The sequence below is a fragment of the Geotrypetes seraphini genome, chromosome 6, assembly GCF_902459505.1.
Source record: "Geotrypetes seraphini chromosome 6, aGeoSer1.1, whole genome shotgun sequence".
Lineage (NCBI taxonomy): Eukaryota > Metazoa > Chordata > Amphibia > Gymnophiona > Dermophiidae > Geotrypetes > Geotrypetes seraphini.
In genome coordinates, this window is record NC_047089.1 from 249,667,953 (window position 1) to 249,695,362 (window position 27,410).

At 43.6% G+C, this 27,410-nt stretch overlaps 1 protein-coding gene across 11 annotated transcripts in view; it reads right to left on the minus strand.

Annotated features, from left to right (window-relative positions):
* Positions 1–27,410, minus strand: part of CASK (calcium/calmodulin dependent serine protein kinase) — a 770,397-nt gene that overhangs the window by 366,620 nt on the left and 376,367 nt on the right. For all 11 annotated transcript variants that reach the window (XM_033947671.1, XM_033947669.1, XM_033947668.1 and 8 more), the window contains exon 11: positions 4,327–4,448. In XM_033947671.1, coding sequence (XP_033803562.1) covers positions 4,327–4,448 — 122 coding nt within the window. The remainder of the gene's footprint in view (positions 1–4,326; positions 4,449–27,410) is intronic.

Below are 27,410 nucleotides of genomic sequence, written 5' to 3' on the forward strand. Positions count from 1 at the left end.
CTTCGCACGCATGGGAGATTTCGTTCATCAGACGCTGCAGGACCAAGCAGAGACCGGCAATGTGGAAACTATGTGGTCGTACCTGAAATCATCTATACACGAAGCAACTAATCGCTACATAAAATCAGTAGATAAAAGACAAAGAAACAACAAACCCCAATGGTTCACTGAAGAGATCTCGCACCTCATTAAGGAGAAGAAAAAAGCATTTCTTTCCTACAAACGTACGCAGAGAAAAGAAACTAAAGTAGAATATAAGACCAGATCTGCAGCGGTCAAAAGAGCAGTTAGGGAGGCCAAACTTCGAGTGGAGGAAACTCTGGCAAAAAACATTAAAAAAGGGGACAAATCCTTCTTTAGGTATATCAGTGACAGGAAAAGGAACACAGACGGTATAGTACGCCTTAGACAATCGGACGGAAACTACGCGATGGCAGATTCAGAAAAAGCAGAACTACTAAATGAATATTTCTGCTCAGTCTTCACCCACGAAGCACCGGGACACGGACCACAGTTGATGATAAAACAAGACATGGATGACCCGTTTCAGAATTTTGAATTCACACCTGGGGACGTCTACAACGAACTGGCAAAGCTAAAGGTAAACAAGGCCATGGGTCCGGACAATTTACACCCAAGAGTGCTCAGAGAATTGAGAGATGTTCTGGCGGAACCGTTGACAATGCTATTCAATCTCTCACTAAGTACGGGGATAGTTCCGTTGGACTGGAAAACAGCCAATGTTGTTCCTCTACATAAAAAGGGTTGCAAGGCTGAGGCTGCGAACTATAGACCGGTAAGCCTCACCTCAATAGTGTGTAAACTCATGGAAACACTAGTTAAATATAAATTAGATACGATCCTGAACGAGGGAAATCTCCGGGATCCCAGCCAACATGGATTCACCAAGGGTAGGTCATGCCAGTCCAATCTCATCAGCTTCTTTGACTGGGTAACAAGAAGACTGGACTCAGGAGAGTCCTTGGACGTCGTGTACCTGGACTTCAGCAAAGCGTTTGACAGCGTCCCACACCGCAGGCTGCTGAACAAGATGAAATCGATGGGATTAGGAGAGACTCTAACTGCATGGGTTAAAGATTGGCTTAGTGGCAGACTTCAGAGAGTGGTGGTTAACGGTACCTTCTCTAAAATGTCAGAGGTGACTAGCGGAGTGCCACAGGGTTCAGTCCTGGGCCCACTCCTCTTCAACATATTCATTGGGGATCTAACTCAAGGGCTTCAAGGCAAGGTAATCTTATTCGCTGATGACGCCAAACTATGCAATATAGTAAACGGCTATAATCTACAGGATGCTATGGAACAAGACCTGCGTACTTTAGAAAAATGGTCCTTGATCTGGCAGCTGGGCTTCAACGCCAAGAAATGTAAGGTCATGCATCTCGGTAACGGAAATCCTTGCAGAACCTACACCCTGAATGGAGAAACTTTAACAAGGACTACGGAAGAACGAGACTTGGGAGTAATCATCAGTGCTGACATGAAAGCAGCCACTCAAGTGGAGAAGGCTTCATCTAAAGCACGGCAGATGATAGGTTGTATCAAGAGAAGCTTCGTCAACAGGAAACCTGAAGTCATGATGCCATTGTACAGAGCCATGGTGAGACCTCATCTGGAATACTGTGTGCAATTCTGGAGGCCACATTACCGTAAGGATGTGCTCAGAATTGAATCGGTTCAGCGGATGGCCACCAGGATGGTCTCGGGGCTAAAGGGTCTCCCGTACGAAGAAAGATTGAGCAAATTGCAGCTCTACACTCTCGAAGAGCGTAGGGAGAGGGGAGACATGATTGAGACTTTTAAGTACATCACGGGACGGGTCGAGGTGGAAGAGGATATCTTTCTTCTCAAGGGACCCTCGACCACAAGAGGACATCCGCTCAAACTCAAGGGAGGGAAGTTTCGTGGAGACGCCAGGAAGTACTTCTTCACGGAGAGAGTGATTGAGCATTGGAACAAGCTTCCAGTACAGGTGGTCGAGGCACGTAGCATCCCAGACTTCAAAAACAAATGGGATACCTATGTGGGATCCCTACGAGGTCATGCCAAGGGATAGGGTCACTAGGACTTGAATTGGCGGGTCAGTAGAATGACAGTATAACTATTGTACTTTAGGGGTCAGTAGACTTAAGAGGGTGGGTAAATGGTGTGGGCAGACTTGATGGGCTATGGCCCTTATCTGCCGTCATCTTTCTATGTTTCTATGTTTCTAGAAGTGAATAAATAGATTTGCCCTCTTTCAAATGGTATAGAGGTTTAAAAAATGGAAATGCGTTAACGAAGTCATTAGGTTCAATCTAGCCATTTATTTTTGCATTATTTTAAGCAACTAAAAAAAAAAAAAGATAAATGTAGCTCATCCAGTCATACAAGAAACGGCTCTATAGCACCTCTAATAATGTTTTGATCACTAGGTTCCTTCCTGAGGTCTCACTGAGGATATGAAATAGATGCGATCCCCACTTCCAGACCTCTTCCACATAATTTATGGAGAGGTGTTACTGAGCCTTGAAGGACACCTATGTGATTGCACTAAAGCAAAATAAAAAATTAGCAGATAAAGATCAAAGTGAGAGCTAGGGCAAAACAGTTTAGGTAAAGATGCAGGTAATAATTAGCAAAGTATTAAAAATATTTTATTTTTATTTGCTTATAATGTCATTTGAAAGCTGCTTGATGTTAATACAACTTTAATTTAGTTCTTTATACTGGGAGGGGGGGAAGACCACCACTTACATCAACATAAAGTTAGAATAGGGTCATTAAATCCAGTGACGTACCTAGTATATGACAGCCAGTGCTAATCATTTTTAACAACCCTTCCTCTATATAAAAAAGTTATTTGTAGTAATAATCCATGAGTCACACAACAAAGGTGCACCTAGGAAAAGGCAGCATTTTAAACACTGCAGTGAGCACTAGAACACCAACACACGTATTGTAAAACTAAACAAGCTAGATCCTGCACAATTGATGCTAACAGAAAACCATGTCCTTTTCATACACACAGAATACAGATACACCCTCGCCCAATATGAAATAATCACAAACTAAAAATAGAAATATGCAGACAAAAGTTAAACTGAACTGCTAAGAAACCAGACTCTGCATACAATGCAACACCACAGAAACAGTGACGAATGTCCCCTAATACTGCGCAAAATATAGACAGTAGAGGTAAATTTGAAAAAATTGCTACATAATCACCACTTTACAAATTAACAAATAGAAATAAAACAAATAAAGAGAAATAAGAAAACACCATTTTATTGGACTAATCCATTTTTCAATTAATAGTAATTAGCTTTCAGAGGCCAAATCTTTCTTCAAGACAGTACAGTATACTGCTGTTATGGTATCCTGTCCTGACCTGAGGAAAGGAGTTTAGTCCAAAAAAATTGCTTTATTTCCATTACCTACTGATAAACTTTAATCAATAGAGTTACAATATTACTTGATTCTATGTAAAGCAACAACAAAAAAGTCCTCTTTTTAGAGGACTGTCTGGATGCCCGTACTGACTTTCCAAAACCCAGTAGTTTGTCCGGGTTTTGGAAAGCATCAACCTCCGGCCACGTCTGGAGAGCTTCTGAGCATGCACGGATGACGTCACACACTCTCCAGACATGGCTTAGAGGTGGGAGAAGAGGAGACTTTAGGGGCAAAATGGGGCTGGGCCATTTTTCTGGGTTTCTACCACAGAAAATCTGGTAACCCTAACCCTCCCCCCTCTGTTTTTCAGCAAGTCATTCTCAATGCAATAGAAAGAATTGTATTTACTTTCCTGTAAATCTAGTCCTGGCTCCTCCATCCTTAAGTCCTTTTACCATTTGTTAATTTGACCCTATCTATTTCTACTTATTGGTTATTATTAAACCTTTTATTCCACTGGCATTAAGCATAGTTCTCTCCTCTTTCAGCACCAAGTTTTCCTCAGTTTCTTTGGCTTTGGTCTTATCTTTTCCTGACCCTTATCTAGAACTTACTTCTCTTGTAAGTAAAACAGGTACCTTTTCCCTCTCTTTCCACATCTTCACAGAGGTGTTCCACTAGGTTTTCACACATCTACCGCCTACTGTACTTGAATGGTTCATGCTGTGCACAATCCTGATGCTTTTATATTTTAATCTGCAGGCTTTCTGACTATCAAACCTCTATGAAACATTTATATTTCTTAAATATTGGCTGACACAATTAGCACAGGTTTATGGGAAGAGAAAAGCTTTCAGCTGTGAAAAAGCTTAGAGAAGGAACTTCTAAGGACATTGAAAAGAGAAACAGGTTTCAATGAAATACAAGCAGACTTACATCTAATAACGTATGAAGATGCTGATCCTGGAAAACACTGTGAAGAAAATCGAGGTCTTTTTCACTGCAGTCTGTAAGAGCATGAATTTCCTCTAGGCTATCCAGTACTTGTGAGACTGCTCCTGTGGGCAAACAAACAGAACAAAAATGAAGAGTGCAAGGGCTTATGGTAAAATAACCTTTGGAATAGAAATTGCTCTTTTCATTTTGATTAGAGTAGGAATTTTAACACCTTTCTTAAAGGAATAATGATCACCTACCCCAAGCTGTTTTCATAAACCCCTAAAGTTTCATTTCCCCTGAAATACTTACAAAATCATATCACCTTTTGGTGATGTCAATGCACTAAAAGGCTTTCTAAATCTCTACCACATTACTCAGGGCTGCCAAAGGTTAAGTCTACGAAACCTTAGTATGAATGGACACTGCTAAAGCTGGAAGAACACCAAGTTTCCTGGCACAAATAACTAGGACAATTCATTCAAAAAAATTGTATATATGTTTATTAGTATTTATAGACCGTTCTTCGTAGTACAAATCTAGCAGTTGCTGCGGGATCATTATCAACCCTAAGCTATGATGATAAAAGAAATGCTATGCCAAAAAGATGTCTTTGATAAGAGTCCTAAACCTAGGATAAGAAAGCTCACAACGTATCTCATTTGGAAGGGAATTTCATAAGGTAGGAACAGAAGCAAAGAAGGCTGATTTGTGGGTAGAGCGGACTGCTGGGCTCGAAGGACCACTGGTCTGACCCAGCAGTGGCAATTCTTATATAACTTAACCAGATGAACCAAGTGTAAGGTCAGCTGATGGGCAGTTGAACATAAGCTTCCAGTTTGCATATATGGTACTAGAAGTTTCACAAGCAAATAAATATTTAATTTGAACAAAAATAGAAGTAAAAAAATGCATGCTCATAACATAATAGTGATCCTTATATTAATAGATCATTTTCTTAGTTGTAATCATTACACCGGGAAAATTTTTTTTTAATACTAGCCAGGAGAGGAGACAGAGGAGAGAAACAGCAGGGGAAAGAAGGCAGGAGAGAAACAACAGGGGAGAGAAAGCAGGAGAGAGCGAGGGGCAGCGGCGAAAGTTACTAGAGAATGACACGCTGACAAAATTCATCACCATTCCCGTCCCCGCAGATAACCGCGGGAAACCATCTTCATGTCATTCTTTAAGGAGAGAGGGAAGAATCAGAGTATGAATGGCCACAACCACTGACCCTCAAGCTTTGCTTTGAAGAATGCTGGTGTAGAAGGCCCGAGGTTGAAATAGACATTAGAAAATGACATGGGATTATTTCCCGCGGTTATCCACGGGGACGGGAATGGTGACGAATTTTGTCACCGTGTCATTCTCTAAAAGTTACCTCCACCCACCCCCTGATGTCATCCACTGGAGATCCCCCTTAAAAGGAGACGGGCCAAAGGTGCTCGGGTAGAGACTTGTGAACGAAGCCAGGAGAGGATACAGAGGAGAGAAACAGCAGGAGAGAGCGCGGGGCAGCGGCGAGAGTTAGCCCCGCTCACTCCCCATCATCCACTGGAGCTCCCCCCCTAAAAGGGGAGGGGCCAATGGTGCTCAGCCGTTCAGTGCGCAAAGGTGAGCGTTAAAGGCGTTCGCCTTAGCGAGAGTGCCTTTGCAAAGGGCGAGTCACTGCAAAGGAGAGCGGAGAGCAACCGCAGCAGTCACAGAGGACACACAAACAAGCCAGGAGAGCGGAGAGCAACTGCAGCAGTCACAGAGAACACACAAACAAGCAAGGAGAGCAGAGGGCAACCGCAGCAGACACAGAGGACAACTGCAGCAGTCACAGAGGACACCCAAACAAGCAAGGAGAGCAGAGGACAGCCACAGTAGATGCAGAGGACAGCCACACCAGACGCAGAGGACAGCCACACTAGACGCAGAGGACAGCCACACCAGACTGGCAAGCGGGCAGCAATGGAAGCAGCAGACAGAAGCAGGAATTTGAGCTACCCAGTTTTCTGCACCGTCTGCTGTATGTTTGACTGCCTCCCCCCTGGGAGGCAGTCTTATGTATGCACTCAATGCAGGGAACTGGAGAGCCTGAAGAAACAAGTCAGACTCCTGGAGGGCAGAATACTGGAACTGGAAGCACTTCGAGCAGTGGAGGAGGACAGGGATGCAGAGAACTTCAAGACAGAGGAAATCATCGAGGAAGAAGTCCGGGAGTTAGAGAAGTTAATCGACGAGGCATACATGGAGGCCATGGAAAATCACCAGCAACAGTGGAACTGCCGAGATACACCTACAGAGAGTGAGGACCATCTGGAGGACAACCACAAGGAAGAAATGGGTGACACAGCAGCAAGATCTGGAAACAGCGGAGGGAACCTACAAGAAGACGAGTCTGGTGCAAGCCAATGCCAGGATGAGAGAAGATGGAAGTACTTAGAGGACACGGACCTGTGGCAAGAGAAGATAGAGAGGACAGCAATCATCGTGGGAGACTCCATCATCAGACAAGTCGACAGCTACATAGCGGGAGGAAGACAGGATTGGCTGGTGACTTGCCTACCGGGAGCCAAGGTAGAAGATATAGTGAGCCGCATCGACAGGATCATTGACAGCATGGAAGAGGAAGATACGGCGGTGGTGATCAATGTGGGGACAAACAACATGATCAACAGGAACTACAACAGGGAAGTACTGAAGGACCAATTCCGGATGCTAGGAAGGAAGGAAGCTGAAGACCAGAACGCAGAGGGTAGCGTTCTCAGAGATCCTGCCGGTACACAGGGCCCGCGAGAAGAGGCAGACAGAGCTGAAAGCAGTCAACGCTTGGATGCGGCGCTGGTGTGAGGAAGGAGGATTCCACTTCGTGCGCAACTGGACGACGTTCTGATGGAAAAGCAAGCTATTCAGGAAGGACGGACACCACCTCAGCAGAGACGAAACGAGGCTACTTGCAAGCAACATTAAGAGAGAAACTGAGAAGTTTTTAAACTAAGAAGGAGGGGAAAGCCGACAGTTGACCGAGAGTCGATAGTTCGGGAACTGGTATAACCAGAGGATACCGTGCAGAAAGACAGCGGGGAAGACTCACCAGATCATAGGCAAGACAGAAATCCTGACGGATTGAAAGGGACACAAGAGGGAAGGAAATGCAAGAAAGTAACAGGCCGCAAACTCAAGTGTATGTACACGAACGCAAGGAGCCTAAAGAATAAGATGGGTGAATTAGAAGCTATGGCACAAAAAGAAAACCTTGACATCATTGGCATCACAGAAACAGGGTGGAACGAAGAAAACACCTGGGATACAAGGGGACACTCGGAGAAATTAAAAGGGGACAGATTTAGAACAAATGCCAGAAAGTTCTTTTTCACCCAGAGGGTGGTGGATACATGGAACGCGCTTCCGGAGGCTGTGATAGGCCAGAGCACGTTACAAGGCTTCAAAGAAGGTTTGGATAGGTTCCTAGAGGATAAAGGAATTGAGGGGTACAGATAGGAATAGCGGTAGGTTATAGGGATAGTCTGGGACCATTGCTCAGGCAATGGGCCTGATGGGCCACCGGGGGAGCGGACCTCTGGTCTGCCTCAGCGGAGGCAACTTCTTATGTTCTTATGTACTGTGCTACCGGGATACAAACTATACCGCAGAGACAGAGTGGCACAAAAAGGTGGGGACATTGCCCTATACGTCAAAGAGGGAATTGAGTCTACCGGAGAGAACATGAAGAATAAGTTAGAGTCTCTATGGGTCAAAATTCCAGGAACAAATGGAATGGAAACAAAGATCGGCATCTACTACAGACCCCCAGGGCAGTCCGAAGAAATTGATGGAGAAATGATGGACGAGATTAAATGCAACTGCAAGGGAGACAACGCAGTTATCATGGGTGACTTCAATTATCTGGGGATAGACTGGAACCTAGGCACCTCTGGCTGCAGTTCCTGGATGCTGTAGGCGATTGCTTCCTGGAACAACTTGTCAAGGAAAATACGAGAGGAAACGCAATTCTGGACTTAATTCCAAATGGACTATGAGGACTGGCGCAAAGTGTAGAAGTAGAGGGGACGCTGGGAACCAGTGATCACAATATGATCTGCTTCAACCTGGACACAGGGGTGAAACATTGATCCAGAACGATGGGCACGGTGCTGAACTTCTGAAAAGGGAATTATGAAGGGATGAGCTCATGGTGGGGAAGAAGATTAAGAAGAGGATAAGCACTTTAAAGACACTAGAACAAGCATGGTTCCTTTTTAAGGACACAGTTACCGAAGCGCAAAATCTATATATACCGCTTATCAACAAGGGATCCAAGAGGAAAAAGAACAAGGAACCGGGGTGGCTCACTGCAGCGGTGAAGGAAGCGATCAGAGACAAGAAGACTTTGTTTAAGAAATGGAAAAGGTTAAAAAATGGACAAAAACTTGGAAAAGCACACACAGCATCAAAGCAGATGCAATAAGGCGGTAAGAGGGGCCAAAAGAGACTACAAGGAAAAAATAGCCAAGGAGGCAAAAAACTTCAAGCCGTTATTTCAATAAATTAAGGGGAAACGACCCGCGAAGGAAGCGGTGGGGCCGTTGGATGACCATGGAATAAAGGGAGTGCTAAAGGAGGACAAAGCTATCGCCGACAAACTGAACACATTTTTTGCATCTGTGTTTACCAAAGAGGATATACACAACATTATTGGAAGCCGACAGGCTATATGCAGGAAACTAAGATGGGAAACTGACAGGGTTGACGGTAAGTCTAGAAGAGGTATGCAGGCAGATTGATAGGCTTAAAAATGATAAATCTCCAGGACTGGATGGCATCCATCCAAGGGTAATCAAGGAACTGAAAAGGGTTATAGCTGAACTGCTTCAATTAATAGCCAATCTGTCGATGAAATCAGGAAGGATTCCGGAAGACTGGTAGGTGGCGAATGTTACGCCAATCTTCAAGAAAGGTTCGAGGGGTGATCCAGGAAACTACAGACCGGTGAGTCTGACCTCAGCAATGGGAAAGATGGTAGAGGCGCTGATAAAGGACTGCATCATTGAGCACCTTGATAGACACAATCTGATGAGGACTAGCCAGCATAGTTTCAGCAAAGGAAGATCTTGCTTGACGAACTTGTTGCACTTCTTTGAGGTAGTAAACAGGCAGATAGACAAAGGCGACCTGGTCGACATTCAGTGTTCTCCCCAGAAATTTTTTCCAGCCGGATGGCATGAAAAAGTAGACGGGTGGGGCGGGGAAATTTGGTAGTGGGGAAAATTAAATGTATACTATTTTTATTAGTTAATTATTATTATTTTCAAATGCTCAATATGACTTCCTTTTTTAAGGTTTGACACTTGTGCCAGAATATTTTTACTAATTTTAAGAAGTATCCAATTCTAAAAGTGAATAATTAGATATTCACCCTCTTTCCAATGGTATAGAAGTTTAAAAAAGGGAAAGGCGTTAATGAAGTCATTAGGTTCAATCTAGCCATTTATTTCTGTATGAATTTAAACAACAACAACAACAAAAAAAAGATAAATATAGCTCATCCAGTCATACAAGAAATGGCTGTACAACACCTCTAATAATGTTTTGATCACTAGGTTTCTTCCTGAGGTCTCACTGAGGATATGAAATAGATGCTATCCCCACTTCCAGACCTCTTCCACATAATTTATGGAGAGGTGTTACTGACCCTTGAAGGACACCTGTGTGATTGATCTTTATCTGCTTTTTTTTTATTTTGCTATAGTGCAAAGTAAGAGCTAGGGCAAAACAGTATAGGTAAAGATGCAGGTAATAATTAGCAATGTATTAAAAATATTTTATTTTTATTTGCTTATAATGTCATTTGAAAGCTGCTTGATGATAATACAACTTTAATTTAAATCTTTATAATGTGTGTGTCTGTGTGTTGGTTGGGGGGGGGGGGGGGGGCGGCACAACACCTCAACAGTAAAGTTAGAATAGGGTCATTAAATCCAAAGGTGTACCTAGAATATATGACCTCCAGTGCTGATCATTTTTTAACAACCCCCTCCTCTATATAAAAAAAGATATTTTTAGTAATAATTCATGAGTCACACAATAAGGGTGCATCTAGGAAAAGGCAGCATTTTAAACACTGCAGTGAGCACTAGAACACCAACACATGCATTGTAAAACTAAAAAAACCAGATCCTACACAGTCAATTGATTCTGTAGTCGATGCTAACAGAAAGTCATGTTCTTTTCATACACACAGAACACAGATACACCCTCGCCCAATATGGAATAATCACAAACTAAAAATAGAAATGTGTAGACAAAAGTTAAACTGAATCAAGACTCTGCATACAATGCAACACCACAGAAACAGTGACATGTCCCCTAATACTGTGCAAAATATAAAGACAGTAGATGTAAATTTGAAAAAAACTTCTACATAAGTCACCACTATTCAAATTAACAAATAGAAATAAAATAATGAGAGATATGAAAATAACATTTTCTTAGACTAATCCATTTTTCAATTAGCTTTCAGAGGCCAAATCTTTCTTCAAGACAGTACAGTATACAGCTGTTATGGTATTCTGTCCTGACCTGAGGAAAGGGGTTTAGTCCCCCCCAAAATTGCCTTATTTCCATTTCCTATTGATAAATTTTAATCAATATAGTTACAATACTACTTGATTCTACGTAAATCAACAAAATATTTTTTTTCTACCTTTTGTCATTTCTGCTTTAGTCATCTTCTCTTCACTCTCTTCTTTCTATTCAGCATTTGTCCTTGCTCCTTTCAATGCAACATCTGTCCTCTCTCTTTGCCCCTTCCACCCAGTCTCTGCCCTCTCTCTACCCCTTCCATCTAGTGTCCACCCTCTCTCTGCCCCTTGCATTCACTGTCCACCCTTTCTGCCTTTTCCATCCAGTGTCTGCCCTATCTCTGTTCCATATGGTATCTTCCCTCTTTCTATGTCCCTTCAATAAACTCTATATCCTGTGCCCTTCCTCTCCTTTGTACATGATTTATTTCAGCTTCATTCCCTCTCCATTTTTTGTCTCCACCCCCCCCCTTATGCTCTGGCATCTCTCCCTTCTCCTTTCCTTCCTTCCTTTCTTCCCACTCCACCCCATGGTCTGACATCTCTATCTTCTTCCCTTTTCTCCCCCCTCTCCAGTATCTGCCTCCTGTCTTTCCCCTTTGGTCTAGGCCTCTCTCTTTCTCTCCGTCTTTCTTCTGTGAGGAGATCATGTTGATCTTGAACACTGAATGATTCTTCCACATTCTCCATATCACTGTACTGTAGTCTGGTCCAGCAGACTACTTTGGCAATATTACATGGGTAATAGTAAATTCATTATGCATCAGTTTTCCACACAGAATGCCACAAGTCTCTATTTCTTGTGCTGTGTTTTCATATTCACATCGTCTTCCTAATCCTTCTATCCTTGGAGTATTGTCTTCTGGATTTTTCCATTCTTGTCAAGAGCCTGCTAAGAGGCAAAGGATCCCGCATGCAACAGCAGAACAGCTTTGCCTCGAGCCGTTTCTAGGAAAACTGGGACGCTTCTCCTGATCCTGGACCTTCCTGCCTCAGTGAAGAGAAAAAGGAAACGCGTGTTTTCACAACTCGACTTCCCTCAATACCCCTTTCCCCTTCTCGTGTCGAGGTCTATTCTTGAGAAGCACGCGCGAGAGTGATGCTTCTAGCTGGTGGTTCCTGTTAGTGGGAGAAGCTGGCATGGTCTGAACCCCGAGCAGGAGAGCGGAGTGAGAGCCATATTGGGCGCGGGCCACAGTGAGATCCGTTTTGGGCCGCATGTTGTGCAGGGCTGGACTAAGGCAAGTTGTAAGCTTCCTTCCATTGCTGACCTATCTTCCATAAGTCAGCGATGGATGGAAGCTTGCAACTCGCTGCTCTTGCTTGCTTCGGGCCTTCCTCATTGCCGGGTCTTACCTTCATGGAAATAGAAAGTAGGCAGGACCCGGCAGTGAGGAAAGCCCGAAGCAAGCAAGAGCAAGTTGTAAGCTGACCTGTCTCCTGTAGCGAACCCATGCTCCGGGGGCCCCCCCCCCAGGACGTGACTTCCGGTTTCGGAGGGAAGAGAAGGGAAGCTGGCACGCACATGTTAGAGCCCCGGAGCATGGGTTGCTGGCGTTAAAAACTAAAAAAAAAAAAAAAAAAAAGTCAGGCTCCTGCGATTCAGGCTGTGCCGAGTAAGCCCGGTAAATCTCCAAGCCGGTGAGAAGGTTTTTTAAAAAAATGGTGAGCAGAAGGTGGCAGCAGAAGCAGGATTGCGATCGAGATTACAGCCGGGCGGTCATCTAAATTAGCTGGGAGGAGCGCCCAACTATAAGGCCCTAGGGAGAACACTGACATTGTATATCTGGATTTTCAGAAGGCGTTCAACAAGGTTCCGCACGAATGACTACTTCGAAAAATTGCGAGCCATGGAATCTAGGATTTAAATACTCACGTGGATTAAAAACTGGCTGGCGGATAGGAAACAGAGAGTAGGAGTAAACGGACAATACTCGGACTGGAAAAGCGTCATGAGTGGAGTGCCACAGGATTCGGTGCTTGGGCCCATGCTCTTCAACATATTTATAAATGTTCTGGAAATAGGCACAACGAGTGAGGTGATTAAATTTGCAGACGATACTAAGTTATTCAGAGTAGTGAAAACGCAGGAGAATTATGAAGATCTGCAACGTGACAAACATGCTTGAGAAATGTGCCGCAACATGGCAAATGAGGTTCAACGTGGATAAGTGTAAGGTCATGCACGTCGGTAACAAATATCTTATACACGAATACAGGATGTCTGGGGTGAATACAGGATGTCTGGGGCAGATACTCCCCAGGAAAGAGACTTGGGAGTACTGGTCGACACGTTGATGAAGCCGCAGCACAATGCACAACGGCGGTGAAAAGGGTGAACAGAATGCTAAGAATGATTAAGAAGGGGATCATGAACAGATCAGAGGTTATCATGCCGCTGTACCGGGCCATGGTATGCCCTTACATTACATTACATTAGAGATTTCTATTCCGCCTGTGCCTTGCGGTTCTAGGCGGATTACAATTTCGAAGATGTCTGGACATTTCCAGTGTAATTGCATAACATGGAAGTGAGTATATTACAGGTTACAGTATAGAATAGTAACACAGTTCAGGTTACAGTATAGAATAGTAACACAGTTCAGGTTACAGAAGATGGTTACATAGTAGTTACAGATGGTGATAGCTTATAGGTTTCTTAATATGTGATACATCGTTTAAGGAAGGAATTCTCTGGTTGCTGATGGAGTTTACTTATTTGGATTTCTTAATATAAGTTGGAGATATAGTTTGAAGAGAAGATTAGTTTGAGGTTTAATTTGGCGTTACAATAGGGGTGGTATTTCTGAGGGTATAGTCTTGAGATAATGATTTGGGGGTTAGAATCGTTAGTGTGGTGGGAAGTATTTTTTGAATAGATATGTTTTTATTTCTTTTCTGAACATTTTAAAGTCTGTTGTTTTGTTTAGTATTTTGGAGATGGAAGAGTCTATTTTAGCTGCCTGTGTTGCAAGAAGGTTGTCATATAGTTTCTTGCATCTAGTACCGTTGAGAGGAGGGTAGGTGAAGAGGTTCTGAGTTCTCCTTCTTCTTGGTGGGAGGTAACGGTGTAGGAGGTTGTTTAGGTAACTGGGTGCAACTCCATGCATTATTTTGAATAGGAGACAGTAGAATTTGAATTGGGATCTTGCTTTTATCGGTAGCCAGTGAGATTCTAAGTATGCATTGGTAATGTGGTCAAATTTGCTAAGCGAGTAGATGAGTCTGAGTGCTGTGTTCTGGACGGTCTGCAACTGTTTTATCATGTTGATTGGGCATGGTAGGTAGAGACTGTTGCAATAGTCTACAACACTAAGTACAAGCGATTGGACAATGATTTTGTATTGATCTTTGTTAAAGAATTTTCTTATTTTTCCTTACCTGGAATACTGCATCCAGCAGTGGTCACAGTACATGAAGGAGGACACGGTAGTACTCGAAAGGATCCAGAGAAGAGTGACTAAAATGGTTAAGGGGCTGGAGGAGTTGCCGTACAGTGAGAGATTAGAAAAACTGGGCCTCTTCTCCCTTGAAAAGAGGAGACAGAGGGGACATGATCGAAACATTCAAGATACTGAAGGGAATAGACTTAGTAGATAAAGACAGGTTGTTCACCCTGTCCAAGGTAGGGAGAACGAGAGGGCACTCTCTAAAGTTAAAAGAGGATAGATTCCGTACAAACGTAAGGAAGTTCTTCTTTATCCAGAGACTGGTGGAAAACTGGAACGTTCTTCTTGAGGCTGTTATAGGGGAAAACACCCTCCAGGGATTCAAGACAAAGTTAGACAAGTTCCTGCTGAACCAGAATGTACGCAGGTAGGGCTGGTCTTAGGGCACTGGTCTTTGACCTAGAGGCCGCTGCGGGAGCGGACTGCTGGGCACGATGGACCACTGGTCTGACCCATCAGCAGCAATTCTTATGTTCTTACCACATCTTGTGTCCAATAGCATACATCAAAAGCAATGGGAACAAAACCAAAAATAGGAAAAAAAAATAGTTGCTTATCTGAAATATATCTTTGAGGTAACAAATTATCATATCAATTAATCTTCCAAGTCTATGTCCAACAAGAGCCAACCAAAGTCTGATTCACATTTTTATTCTCTCTGGTGGGAAGTGGGTATTGGGTGTTACTAGTGGTGGGTACAAGTATGAGTGGAAGCAAGATGTGGCTGCTGTAGGTACTAGATGGACTCCACCTGACAAGGAGAGGCAAGAACGTCTTCGGACATCGACTAGCCCACCTACTCCGAAGGGCTTTAAACTAGGTAAGTTGGGGGAGGGTACCCACTCATGTACTAGCGCAGTAAGTAATTTTTCAGGAGAGGTGAATCGACACTCCATTTCTGAGACCGAAGTAAGTTCACACAGTAAAAACAATCATATAAAGCCACTCAAACTCAGGCGGGAAATTCTACACAGGGTCTTAGCAAACATAAAGTATGGAGGGCTATGTATGTTAATGCACACAGCTTAGGCAATAAAATTCTAGAATTAGAGACAGAGATAACGAACACCGACCTCGATGTAATAGCGATATCTGAGACTTGGTTCACAGACTCACATGGGTGGGACATGGCTATACCAGGATACAACTTACTTCGTCGGGACAGAGAGGGAAGAATAGGGGGTGGGGTAGCACTATACACTAGAGATAACATCAAAGTCACCAGAATCACAGATGTCAACTACACCGGGGAATCACTCTGGGTGAACCTGGCCAGAGGAAACGAAAAATGCTTGTATCTGGGTGTAGTATATAGGCCCCCAAAACAGCAGGAAGACAGGGATATGGAACTAATCAAAGACATTGAGAACATCACTTTACGCGGGGACACGGTTCTGCTAGGGGACTTCAATATGCCTGATGCTGATTGGAAGACACTTTCCGCTACTACCGGCGGCAGCAGAAGGCTTTTAACCTCCATAAAAGGGGCGCGACTCAAACAAATGGTGCTGGAGCCCACCAGAGATCAGGCGACACTGGACCTGATACTCACCAACGGAGAAAGCGTTTCAGAAGTTTCGGTAGGTGATACACTAGCCTCCAGCGAACACAACATGATATGGTTCAACATCAAGATAGGCTTCACTAGATCAAACACAGCAACAAAGGTCCTCGACTTTCGGGGCACTGACTTTAAACGCATGGGAGACTTCGTCCATCAGGCGCTACAAAACCAAGCTGAAACCAATAATGTAGAGGCTATGTAGTCAATCCTGAAATGCACCTTGCATGAGGCAACAAACCGCTATACAAATACAGTAAGCAAACGACGGAGGAAGAACAAGCCCCAGTGGTTCTCTGCAGAGATCTCGGATCTTGTCAAGGAAAAGAAAAAAGCTTTTATTTCCTACAAGCATACTGGAAACAGGGTAACAAAAGAAGACTATCTGACCAGGTCTAAAGCAGTCAAAGCGGCAGTCAGAGAGGCCAAGATTCAAACAGAAGAACAACTAGCGAAAAACATTAAAAAAGGGGATAAATCCTTCTTCAGATACATTAGCGACAGGAAACGAAACACAGATGGGATAGTACGTCTCAGGAAAACAGACCGGACCTATGCAGAAACGGATTCTGATAAAGCCAAACTACTAAATGAATACTTTTGCTCAGTCTTTACTTGTGAGGCGCCGGGGACCGGTCCACAACTGCAGGCAAGGCAAACCTCGGAAGACCCGTTTCAAAATTTCAAGTTTACACCGAGCAGCGTCCATGGCGATCTATCAAAACTCAAGGTGAACAAAGCCATGGGACCGGACAATCTACACCCCAGGATTCTTAGGGAGTTGTGTGATGTCCTGGCGGAACTGCTATCCGTGCTGTTCAATCTTTCCCTAAGTACCGGAAAAGTCCCCATGGACTGGAAAACAGCTAACGTCATTCCATTGCACAAAAAAGGTTGCAGAACGGAGGCTGCGAATTACAGACTGGTCAGTCTCACCTCAATAGTGAGCAAACTCATGGAAAGACTTATTAAACATGAATTAGATACGATTCTGACCGAGGAGAATCTACAGGATCCCCAGCAGCATGGATTCACAAAGGGAAGGTCCTGTCAATCCAATCTGATCAGCTTCTTTGACTGGGTTACAAGGAAACTGGATATGGGGAAGTCTCTAGACGTCGTGTACTTGGACTTCAGCAAAGCTTTTGATAGCGTCCCGCACCGCAGATTGTTGAGCAAAATGACTTCGATGGGATTGGGAGTGATATTGACGACATGGGTCAATGACTGGTTAAGCGGTAGAATCCAGAGGGTAGTGGTTAATGGTAACCCCTCCAATACATCGGAGGTGACCAGTGGAGTGCCACAGGGATCGGTCTTGGGACCGATCCTTTTCAACATATACATAAGAGACCTGACTCAAGGGCTTCAAGGTAAAATAACACTATTCGCCGACGACGCCAAACTATGCAACATAGTAGATAACAGCACTTTGCCCGACAGTATGGAACAGGACCTGCTCTTATTGGAACATTGGTCCTCGACTTGGCAGCTAGGCTTTAATGCCAAAAAATGTAAGGTCATGCACCTTGGCAGCAAAAACCCGTGCCGAACTTACACTCTGAATGGTGAGACCTTAGCTAGGACTAGGGCAGAACGTGATTTGGGAGTAATCATTAGTGAAGACATGAAAACTGCCAAGCAGGTGGAGAAAGCTGCATCCAAGGCTAGACAAATGGTGGGATGCATCTGTAGAGGTTTCGTCAGCTGGAGGCCCGAAGTCATAATGCCCCTGTACAGATCCATGGTGAGACCTCATCTTGAATATTGTGTTCAATTCTGGAGACCACATTATCAAAAAGATGTGCGGAGAATCGAGTCGGTTCAGCGAATGACCACCAGGATGCGGGACTCAAGAACCTCCCATATGAGGAAAGACTGAATAAATGGCAACTATACTCGCTCGAGGAACGTAGAGAGAGGGGGGACATGATTGAAACTTTTAAATATATCACGGGCCGCATCGAGGTGGAAGACGATATCTTCTTTCTTAAAGGACCTTCAACCATAAGAGGTCATCCGCTGAAAATCAAAGGTGGGCAATTTCATGGCGACGCCAGGAAGTATTTCTTCACCGAAAGGGTAGTCGATCATTGGAATGAACTTCCATTGTAGGTGATTAATGCCAGCAGCGTGCTCGATTTCAAAAAGAAATGGGATATGTATGTGGGATCTCTAGCCGGCTGAAGTCTGGGGGTGGGTCATTAGCGTCATAATGATGGGCTACAGCCCTTTTTTGCCATCATATTCTATGTTTCTATGTTAGATCATAGGAGAGAGAAGCAACAGAAAAGGGGAGCCTTTATGTAGAGGGTACATATACCCAGAACACAGTTTATGGACATGACAGAAGAACTATGTCTGTGCAAGTTCAGATTTGATAAGGAGGCAATAATCTATCTGGGCAGCTAGCTGAAGGAATATACCTAATGTGCAGTGACAAGCCCTGCCAAGCCTTGAAGGTCACCATAGCGCTGAACTTCTTTGCCACAGGAAGTAACGGTGCTTGGGAAGCTTGAAAAGTGATCATGACATGATCAGATTTGATATAATCCATGGAATAAGTTTCCAGAGGAAATTCAATACACCACCATTTAACTTTAAAAAAGGAGAATACGATAACATGAGGAGAATGGTAAAAAAATAAACTTAAGAGGAGCAGTTGCAAAGATCAAAAATTTATATCAGGCATGGATGTTATACAAAAGTATCATCCTGGAAGCCCAGACTAGATATATTCCATGTATTAAAAAAGGAGGAAAGAAGATCAAATGGCAGCCAGTATGGTTAATGAGTGAAGTGAAAGAAGCTATTAGAGCCAAAAGAGAATCCTTCAGAAAATGGAAGAAGGATACAACTGAAAATAATTGTAAACAGCACAGAAAATGGTAATTCAAATGCAAGGTGCTAATAAGGAAGGCAAAGAGACACCTTGAAAAGAAAATTGTGCTGGAAGCAAACACAAACTGTAAAAAACCCCTTTTTTTAGCCGGAAAGTTGGACTGCTGGGCATGATGGATCACTGGTCTGACCCAGCAGCGGCAATTCTTATGTTCTTATGACCCAGCTAAGAACAAGGGTAGTACCTGGAAAATTTACAGCCAGCGTGGTATTAACAACATGTTGGTTGGACCACTAGACGACCGAGGGATAAAAGGGGCTATGTTAGGAAAGACAAGGCCATAGCAGAGAGATTAAATTCTTTGCTTCGGTTTTCACCAAGGAAGACATAGGGGAGTTACCGGTGCCAGATATGGTATTCAATTCTGATGAATCAGAGAAACTCAAACAAATCTCTGTAACACTAGATAATGTAATGGGTCAATTTAACAAATGAACAGTAGCAAATCACCTTGACTAGTTGGTATACATCCCAGAGTGCTGACAGAATTGAAAAATGAACTTGTAGAGCTATCATTAGTAATTTCTCTCCAAAATCCAGCATAGTACCAAAAGACTAGAGAGTGGCTAATATGATGCTGGTTTTTAAAAAGGATTTTAGATGTGATCCAGGAAATTATAGACTGGTTAGTCCCGGGCAAAATGGTAGAGACTAGTGCTGCCCGATTTGAATTGATTCACTTCTGGTGAATCAGTTTGTTAAAAAAAAAAAAAAAAAATTTCTGTCCTCCCGATTTGGTGACTGACCTTCCCCCCTCGTCCCCTATAGCAGGAGTGGCAGTGCTGCCTCTTGCTGGCCTGCTGCTGCCGTTCCTGCTTTAGGGGGTGAGGGTGGAGGGTCAGTCGGGAAGTGCTGCAGTGTCCTCCAGCTTCCCCCCTGGCCACCTGCTCTCCCGCTTCTACTACCTTTTGTTCTGAGATGGCAGCCTGTTCCCCGGCTCTTCTTTGCCCACCTCCTCTGCCGACGAGCCAACCGGGCTAGAGGAACTGTGGAAGCGACGTCACCACCGCTGTTGGGAAGCGCAGTTGGTGACTGGGGATAGGGAGAGCTGAGCCGGTGGACAGCGTGAAAAGAGGGAGACTGACAGGAAGGAGCAGGAGATGCAAAGGAGCCGGATATCCCTGCTGCCTACAAGTAGCCGCCTGAAACATAGTGCCACCTACTACCACAGCCCGTCCAGGTGTGCAGCCCTCTGGGACCGCAGCCTCTGACACAAGCGCTCCCCAGCCCGTCTTGCAGCTACTGGTGCTTACCCAGTTGCAGGCACCACAGCTTCAATGAGCACAGAGAGGCCTTGCCCACATCCTGCGATCGCTGGCACTCCAGGAGCCCCTACAGCCCCACCACGGCCCATGCTAACCATCTACACCCACAGCTGCAGTCCAAAGAAAGAAAGATTTCAATAACTTTAAAAATGTGGAAGATGCCTGCTTTTGGGTGCCATGGGAACCCAGAAATTGGTGTCATCATCTTATGCATCGTTGAAGGAAGCCACAAAAGAAAAGAAGGACTCCTTTTAAAAATGGAAACGCACGAAAACAACCGAAGCTTGGAACAAACACAAACATTATCAGAAGAAATGTCATAAGGCAGTGAGGGATGCCAAAAAGGACTAGGAAGAGAAAATAGCGCAAGAGGCCAAAAATTTCAAGCCCTTCTTTAGATACGTAAAAGAAAAAAAAACCTGCAAAAGAGGCGGTGGGACCGCTGGATGACCAGGGAAGAAAAGGGTACATCAAGGAAGACAAACAAATTGCAGACAGATTAAATTCCTTCTTTGCATCTGTCTTTACGAAGGAGGACACCACAACAATGCCAGAAGCAGTGAAAGTGTTCAAAGGAGTAATAGAGGACAGACTCACCACAGTAAAAGTGGACTTGGACCAGATATACTACCAGATCGACAATCTTAAGTGACAAATCCCTTGAACTTCCAGAAAGCGTGCAACAAGGTTCCACAAGAAAGACTTCTCAGGAAACTACAAAGCCATGGAATAGAGGGAGATATACTAAGATGGATAGGCAAATGGCTGGAGAACAGAAAGCAGAGAGTGGGCATAAATGGGAAGTTCTCAGACTGGGAGAAAGTGACTAGCGGTGTGCCCCAGGGCTGGGTACTTGGGCCCATCTTATTTAATATTTTCATCAATGACCTAGAAGGAACATCCAGTGAAATCATCAAGTTTGTAGACGACACAAAGCTATGCCAGGCAATCAGATCGCAGAAGGATAGCGAGGAACTCCAGAGTGACTTGTGTTGATTAGAAAAATGGGCGGAGAAATGGCAGTTGAAGTTTAATGTGGAAAAGTGTAAAGTAATGCATTTAGGCAGAAAGAACAAGGAACACGAGTATAGAATGTCAGGTGCAACTCTGGGTAAGAGCGAACAAGAAAAGGACCTGGGTGTACTGATAAGATAGGACCCTGAAACCATCGGTACAATGTGCGGCAGAGACAAATAAAGCAAATAAAGAGGGGCATAACAACCAGGACGCGGGAAGTCATCATGCCATTGTATAGAGCTATGGTGCGTCCACATCTGGAATACTGCGTTCAATATTGGTCGCCGTACCTCAAGAAGGACATGGCAGTGCTTGAGAGAGTCCAAAGGAGAGCAACGAAACTGGTAAGAGGGCTGGAACACTGCCCATACGCCGAGAGGTTGGATAGGCTGGGGCTCTTCTCTCTGGAAAAAAGGAGGCTCAGGGGAGATATGATAGAGACCTTCAAGATCATGAGGGGCATAGAGAGGGTGGATAGGGACAGATTCTTCAGACTGAAGGGGACAACAAGTACGAGGGGGCATTCGGAGAAACTGAAGGGAGATAGGTTCAAAACAAATGCAAGAAGTTTTTTTTCACCCAAAGGGTCGTGGACACTTGGAATGCGCTACCGGAGGAAGTGATCAGGCAGAGTACGGTACAGGGATTCAAACAGGGATTGGACGGATTCCTGAGGGATAAAGGGATCGTGGGATACTGAGAGAGGTGCTGGGATGTAACACAGGTATAGAAAGCTAACCAGGTAATAAGTATAGAAACCCAACCAGGTAGTGCATGTGCAAGACCGGAGGGTTAGGACTTCGATGGGAAGATAAAACTCAATGGGAAACCAAGGTGGCAAGGGGGCCCCTTCTGGTGTCTCAGACAGGCCGTGACCTGTTCGGGCCGCCGCGGGAGCGGACTGCTGGGCAAGATGGACCTGTGGTCTGACCCAGCGGAGGCACTGCTTATGTTCTTAAATAGAATGTTAGGCATGATAAAGAAAGAAATCATGAGTAGAGCGGAGAAAGTTATAATGCTGCTTTATAGAGCAATGGTCAGACCACACTTGAAACGCTGTGTCCAACATTGGTCTCCCAACCTAAAGAAGGATATAAAACTGCTGGAGAGGGTGCAGAGACGAGCAAGGAAGCTAATAAAAGGTATGGAGTACTTGAAATACGAGGAACGACTTAAGAGACTGGGATTGTTCTCCCTTGAGAAAAGGAGACTGCGAGGGGATATGATCGAGACTTTCAAAATACTAAAAGGAATCGACAAAATAGAGCAGGAAAAAAAATTATTTACAATGTCCAATGTGCCACAGACAAGAGGACATGGACTGAAGCTAAGGTGGGACAAGTCCAGGACAAATATCAGGAAGTTCTGCTTCATGCAATGAGTGGTGGACACCTGGGATGCTCTCCCAGAGGAGGTTATTGCGGAATCCACTGTTCTAGGATTTAAAAGCAAACTAGATGCACATCTCCTTACGAGAGGCATGGAGGGATATGGGTGACTAAAATTAATAATAATAATAATAATAACTTTATTCTTCTATACCGCTAATAATCATGCGACTTCTAGGCGTTTCACATTGAAGAGAGCTAGACAGAGAGTTACAATATGCAGATAGTCAGTGAAATTACAGTGAATGCAGAGAAATTACAATAAACAGTTTGTTAAGTATTTCAGAGGGGACATGTTAGAAATAATAGAATTGTATTTAGTGTTTGGTGTAGTTACTGTTTAGGTGATATATCTGTCGAATAAGGCAGTTTTTATGACTTTTCTAAAAGCGTCGTAGGTCAGTCTAGCTCCATTGATGTAGTTGTCTAGCCAGTGTTGTTTGTTTGCTTGGTACATAAAAGTTCTATCCAGGAAGGTTTTGTATTTAATGCTGGTAATGCTTGGATATGCAAATAGATTGCAGTTTCTGGTTTGTCTTATGGGACTGTATAATATGAAGTGAGAAAGCAAATATGTAGGAGGTAGTCCCCAAACCAGCTTGAAACATATGCAAGAGAAATTGAATATTATTTGTTCCTCGACTGGCAGCCAATGCAGCAGTCTGTAGTGGGGGCTAACATGGTTGCTTTTTTCAATCCAAATATCAAGCAGACTGCCATGTTCTGAACAATTCTAAGTTTCCTCACTGTTTTTTTGGGTATACCCATATAAACAATATTGCAATAGTTCAGAGTAGAAAGCACTAGTAATTACACTAGTAATCTAAATGATAATGGGTCAAAGTATTTTTTGATGGTCTTTAATTTCCATAATGCCAGGAAGCACTTTTTTGCCACTGCATTCTGTGTTCAACCATTGTCAAATGTGTGTTTAATGTGACTCCCAATATTTTTATTGTTTTAGTAATTGGGTAGTCGTGATCTTTTATATGTAGCATTGTTTTGGTAATTTCATCTGTTGGGCTTGCAAGGAAGATTTTTGTTTTTTCTGTGTTTAGTTTCAGTTTGAAGTTGATTGTCCAATGTTCTATTTCGGTCATAATATGAGAAATGTATTCTGAGATTTCGTTTGTAATGCTGTTTATTGGGATTACAATTGAAATGTCATCTGCATATATGTAGTAGTTTAAGTTTAGCTTTTGCAGTAAGTGTCCTAGGGATGATATGTAAATGTTGAATAGTGTGGGAGATAGTGGTGAACCCTGTGGTACTCCCGAGGGGTTTTTCCAGGAGTTTGAGTATGTCCCACCACTAACCACACGGTAAGATCTCTGTTAGGAAACCCTGTATCCAGTTCCTTACTCTTCCCGTAAGTCCTATTGCATCTAGGCAGTGTAGCATTATTTCGTGATCAACAAGATCAAAAGCACTGCTGAAGTCTAGTTGTAAAATCAGAGCACTTGTTCCTTTGCTGAATAAGCCATATAGGTGATTAAAGATCGAGGCTAGGACTGTCTCAGTGCTAAAACCTTTTCTGAATCCTGATTGGTGTTCACTGAGTATGCTGAATTTGTCTAGATAGTTCACAAGCTCCAAGTTAACCAATCCTTCAAGAAGCTTGGTAAATAAGGGGATGCTTGCAATGGGTCTGTAGTTGGTTTTCAGGGCTAGTGAGTTTTTTTGATCTTTAGGGATGGGTGTGATCAGTATATGTCCCATTTCCTCATGAAATGTTCCTTCTGTGAGAGTGGTAGTTATCCAATTGAATAGATTCTTTTTAAAATCTGGTGACATACGTCCAGTAAGCAGTTCGATTTAGTATATTTATTGAACAGGGTTAGAAATTGGTGCCAGTTTGGAGGTTCAAAATGGTTCCAGAGCATGTCTACTCTGGGTTCTTTTTCGTGGGGTCCAAGTTGGAATTCGAAGTTGGGTGAGGGTGAAGGTATGGTTGCTCTTACGCCTAAGATTTTATTGTTGAAAAGAGTGGCAAGGGTTTCTGCCGAGGGCATACTTTCATTATCCTGTAGCAGGATTTGGGTAGTGTCTGTTAGTCTGTTTACCAACTTTAACAGTTCTTTGCTATTTGTTTTGGGTGTCACTATTTTTTGTGCGTAGTGTTTTGTTCATTTTTCTCTAATCAGATTTTTGTAGTTTTTCATTTTTTGTTTCCAGTGTATTTTGTCTTCTTCTTTGTTTGTTTTTTGCCTGATTCTTTCAAGTTTTCTCAGTTCCTGTTTTAGAATTAGTAATTCAGAGTCGAACCATTCATTTAGTTCCCTTTTGTATGTTTGGAATGGTGCTATTTGATCTAACACTTCTTTGCTAAACTTTTCCCATTTAGTTGGGAAGTCCTGTATTTCCTCAGTTTTGGGTTGTAGTTCATAGTGGGCCCAGAATTCTATTGGATTTATAGTTCCTCTTCTGGCGACTATGGTTGGTTTAGGGTTTTTTCTTTTATATTTTGGTTGTGGTGATTTTTTTGCCAATATAGATCAAATTTACATATGTAGTGATCTGACCAGATACATTTTTCCCAGGCCCCTGTGCTATGATGGATCTTTGGGTCAGTGATTTCTTTTTGCGAAAAGGTAACTATGTCTAGTTGGTGGCCTTTTTTGTGTGATTTCTCTGGTTTTGGTATTATGAAACCTAGAGTTTTCTGAAGGAAAAAGGGGTAGAAGTGTTTAGATAGAGGGCTAGTATACATGTTCTGGACCTGATGGGCCGCAGCGTCAGCAGACGGTATTGGACTTCAAGAAGGGATTGGACAATTTTCTGATGGAAAAGGGGATAGAAGGGTATAGATCAGGGATCTCAAAGACCCTCCTTGAGGGCCGCAATCCAGTCGGGTTTTCAGGATTTCCCCAATGAATATGCATTGAAAGCAGTGCATGCACATAGATCTCATGCATATTCATTGGGGAAATCCTGAAAACACAACTGGATTGCGGCCCTCCAGGAAGGACTTTGAGACCCCTGGTATAGATAGAGGGCTAGTGTACAGGTCCTGGACCTGATGGGCCGCCGCGTGAGCGGACTGCTGGGCATGATGGACCTCGGTCTTACCCAGCAGAGGCACGGCTTATATTCTTATGTTCTATCACATCTGGTTTTTCCACTTGCTTTAGGTGAACGTTTATGTCTCCCAGTAGCAGGTTGTACGTTCCTTTTAGGGCGTTAATAGTGAGGTATTCGAAGAACTCTTCTCTAGTACTAGTCTACTTTTTGGGGGGAATGTAAAATAGTGTCACGGTTAATGCCTCTTCCAGTTGGGTGTTGGTGACCTTGCAAGTTAATATTTCCAGGTCTTTTGTGGTTTTTGAGTCTATTTTGCTATAATCAAAGGATTCTTTTAAAATTATCATTATACCACCCCCTTTTTTCCAGTTTCTAGATAGAGGTATTATTTTGTAACCCTGGGGTAACATTTCTTTCATAATCGTATCGGTGTCTGAAACCATCCATGTTTCAGTCAGAAATAGGAAGTCGGGGTTTGCTTGCGCCAGCCAATCGTGTAGTATTTGAGCTTTGTTTCTTACTGATCGGGTGTTCAGGTAATATCCCTTGAGATTACCATATTTAGTTGGGGTGGGTGTTCCAAAGCATTCTATTTTTTTCAGTTTTCTTTCCTTGATCTTGTTTTTATGGAGTTTGAATGAATTGCGAACTTTATTTACCACAGGTATTTATAATGGGCCTAGCTTTGAATATTCATATAGAAATTGATGTGGGCCAGTTGGTTTGTTCATCTTAATTGGTCTGTGCCAGGAAAAATGAATAGGAATTGGTTTGGGGTTGTATTCATCGTTACACCAGCTTCTATACCATTTTAAATAAAGTATCCCCAGTATCAGTAGATATTTGTTGAAAGTTGCCATTTTTGGCTAGTGTTTAGATTGCTTGGGAGGAGAGGAGTAGAATATTGGGTGATAGACAGGGGAATGGTGCAATATAATATCAGCTATAACAGTGAGATAACAGTGAGAAAACAATAAAGCACAGTTACTTACCGTAACAGGTGTTATCCAGGGACAGCAGGCAGATATTCTTGACTGATGGGTGACGGCACCGACGGAGCCCCGGTACGGACAATTTTAGAGTGATTGCACTCTAAGAACTTGGAACTTGGCACGCGCGAGTGCCTTCCCGCCCGTCAGAGGCGCGCGGTCCCCAGTTAGGATAAGCCAGCTAAGAAGCCAACCCGGGGAGGTGGGTGGGACGCAAGAATATCTGCCTGCTGTCCCTGGATAACACCTGTTACGGTAAGTAACTGTGCTTTATCCCAGGACAAGCAGGCAGCATATTCTTGACTGATGGGTGACCTCCAAGCTAACAAAAAGAGGGATGGAGGGAAGGTTGGCCATTAGGAAAACAAATTTTGCAAAACAGATTGGCCGAAGTGTCCATCCCATCTGGAGAATGCATCCAGACAATAATGAGATGTAAAAGTATGAACTGAGGACCAAGTAGCAGCCTTGCATATTTCCTCAATAGGAGTGGAACGGAGGAAAGCTACAGATGCTGCCATAGCTCGAACTCTATGGGCCGTGACAGAACCTTCCAGTGTCAGTCCGGTCTGAGCATAACAGAATGAAATGCACGCTGCCAGCCAATTAGACAACGTACGTTTAGAAACAGGACGTCCCAATTTATTCGGATCAAAGGACAGAAAGAGTTGGGGAGCTGATCTGTGGGGTTTTGTACGCTCTAGATAGTAAGCTAGAGCCCTCTTACAGTCCAAAGTATGCAGAGCCTGTTCACCAGAATGAGAGTGAGGTTTCGGAAAGATGGATTGGTTGAGATGGAATTCAGAGACAACCTTAGGGAGAAACTTTGGATGTGTACGCAGAACCACCTTGTCATGATGAAAGACCGTAAAAGGTGGATCTGCAACTAGTGCATGTAGCTCACTGACCCTCCTGGCAGAGGT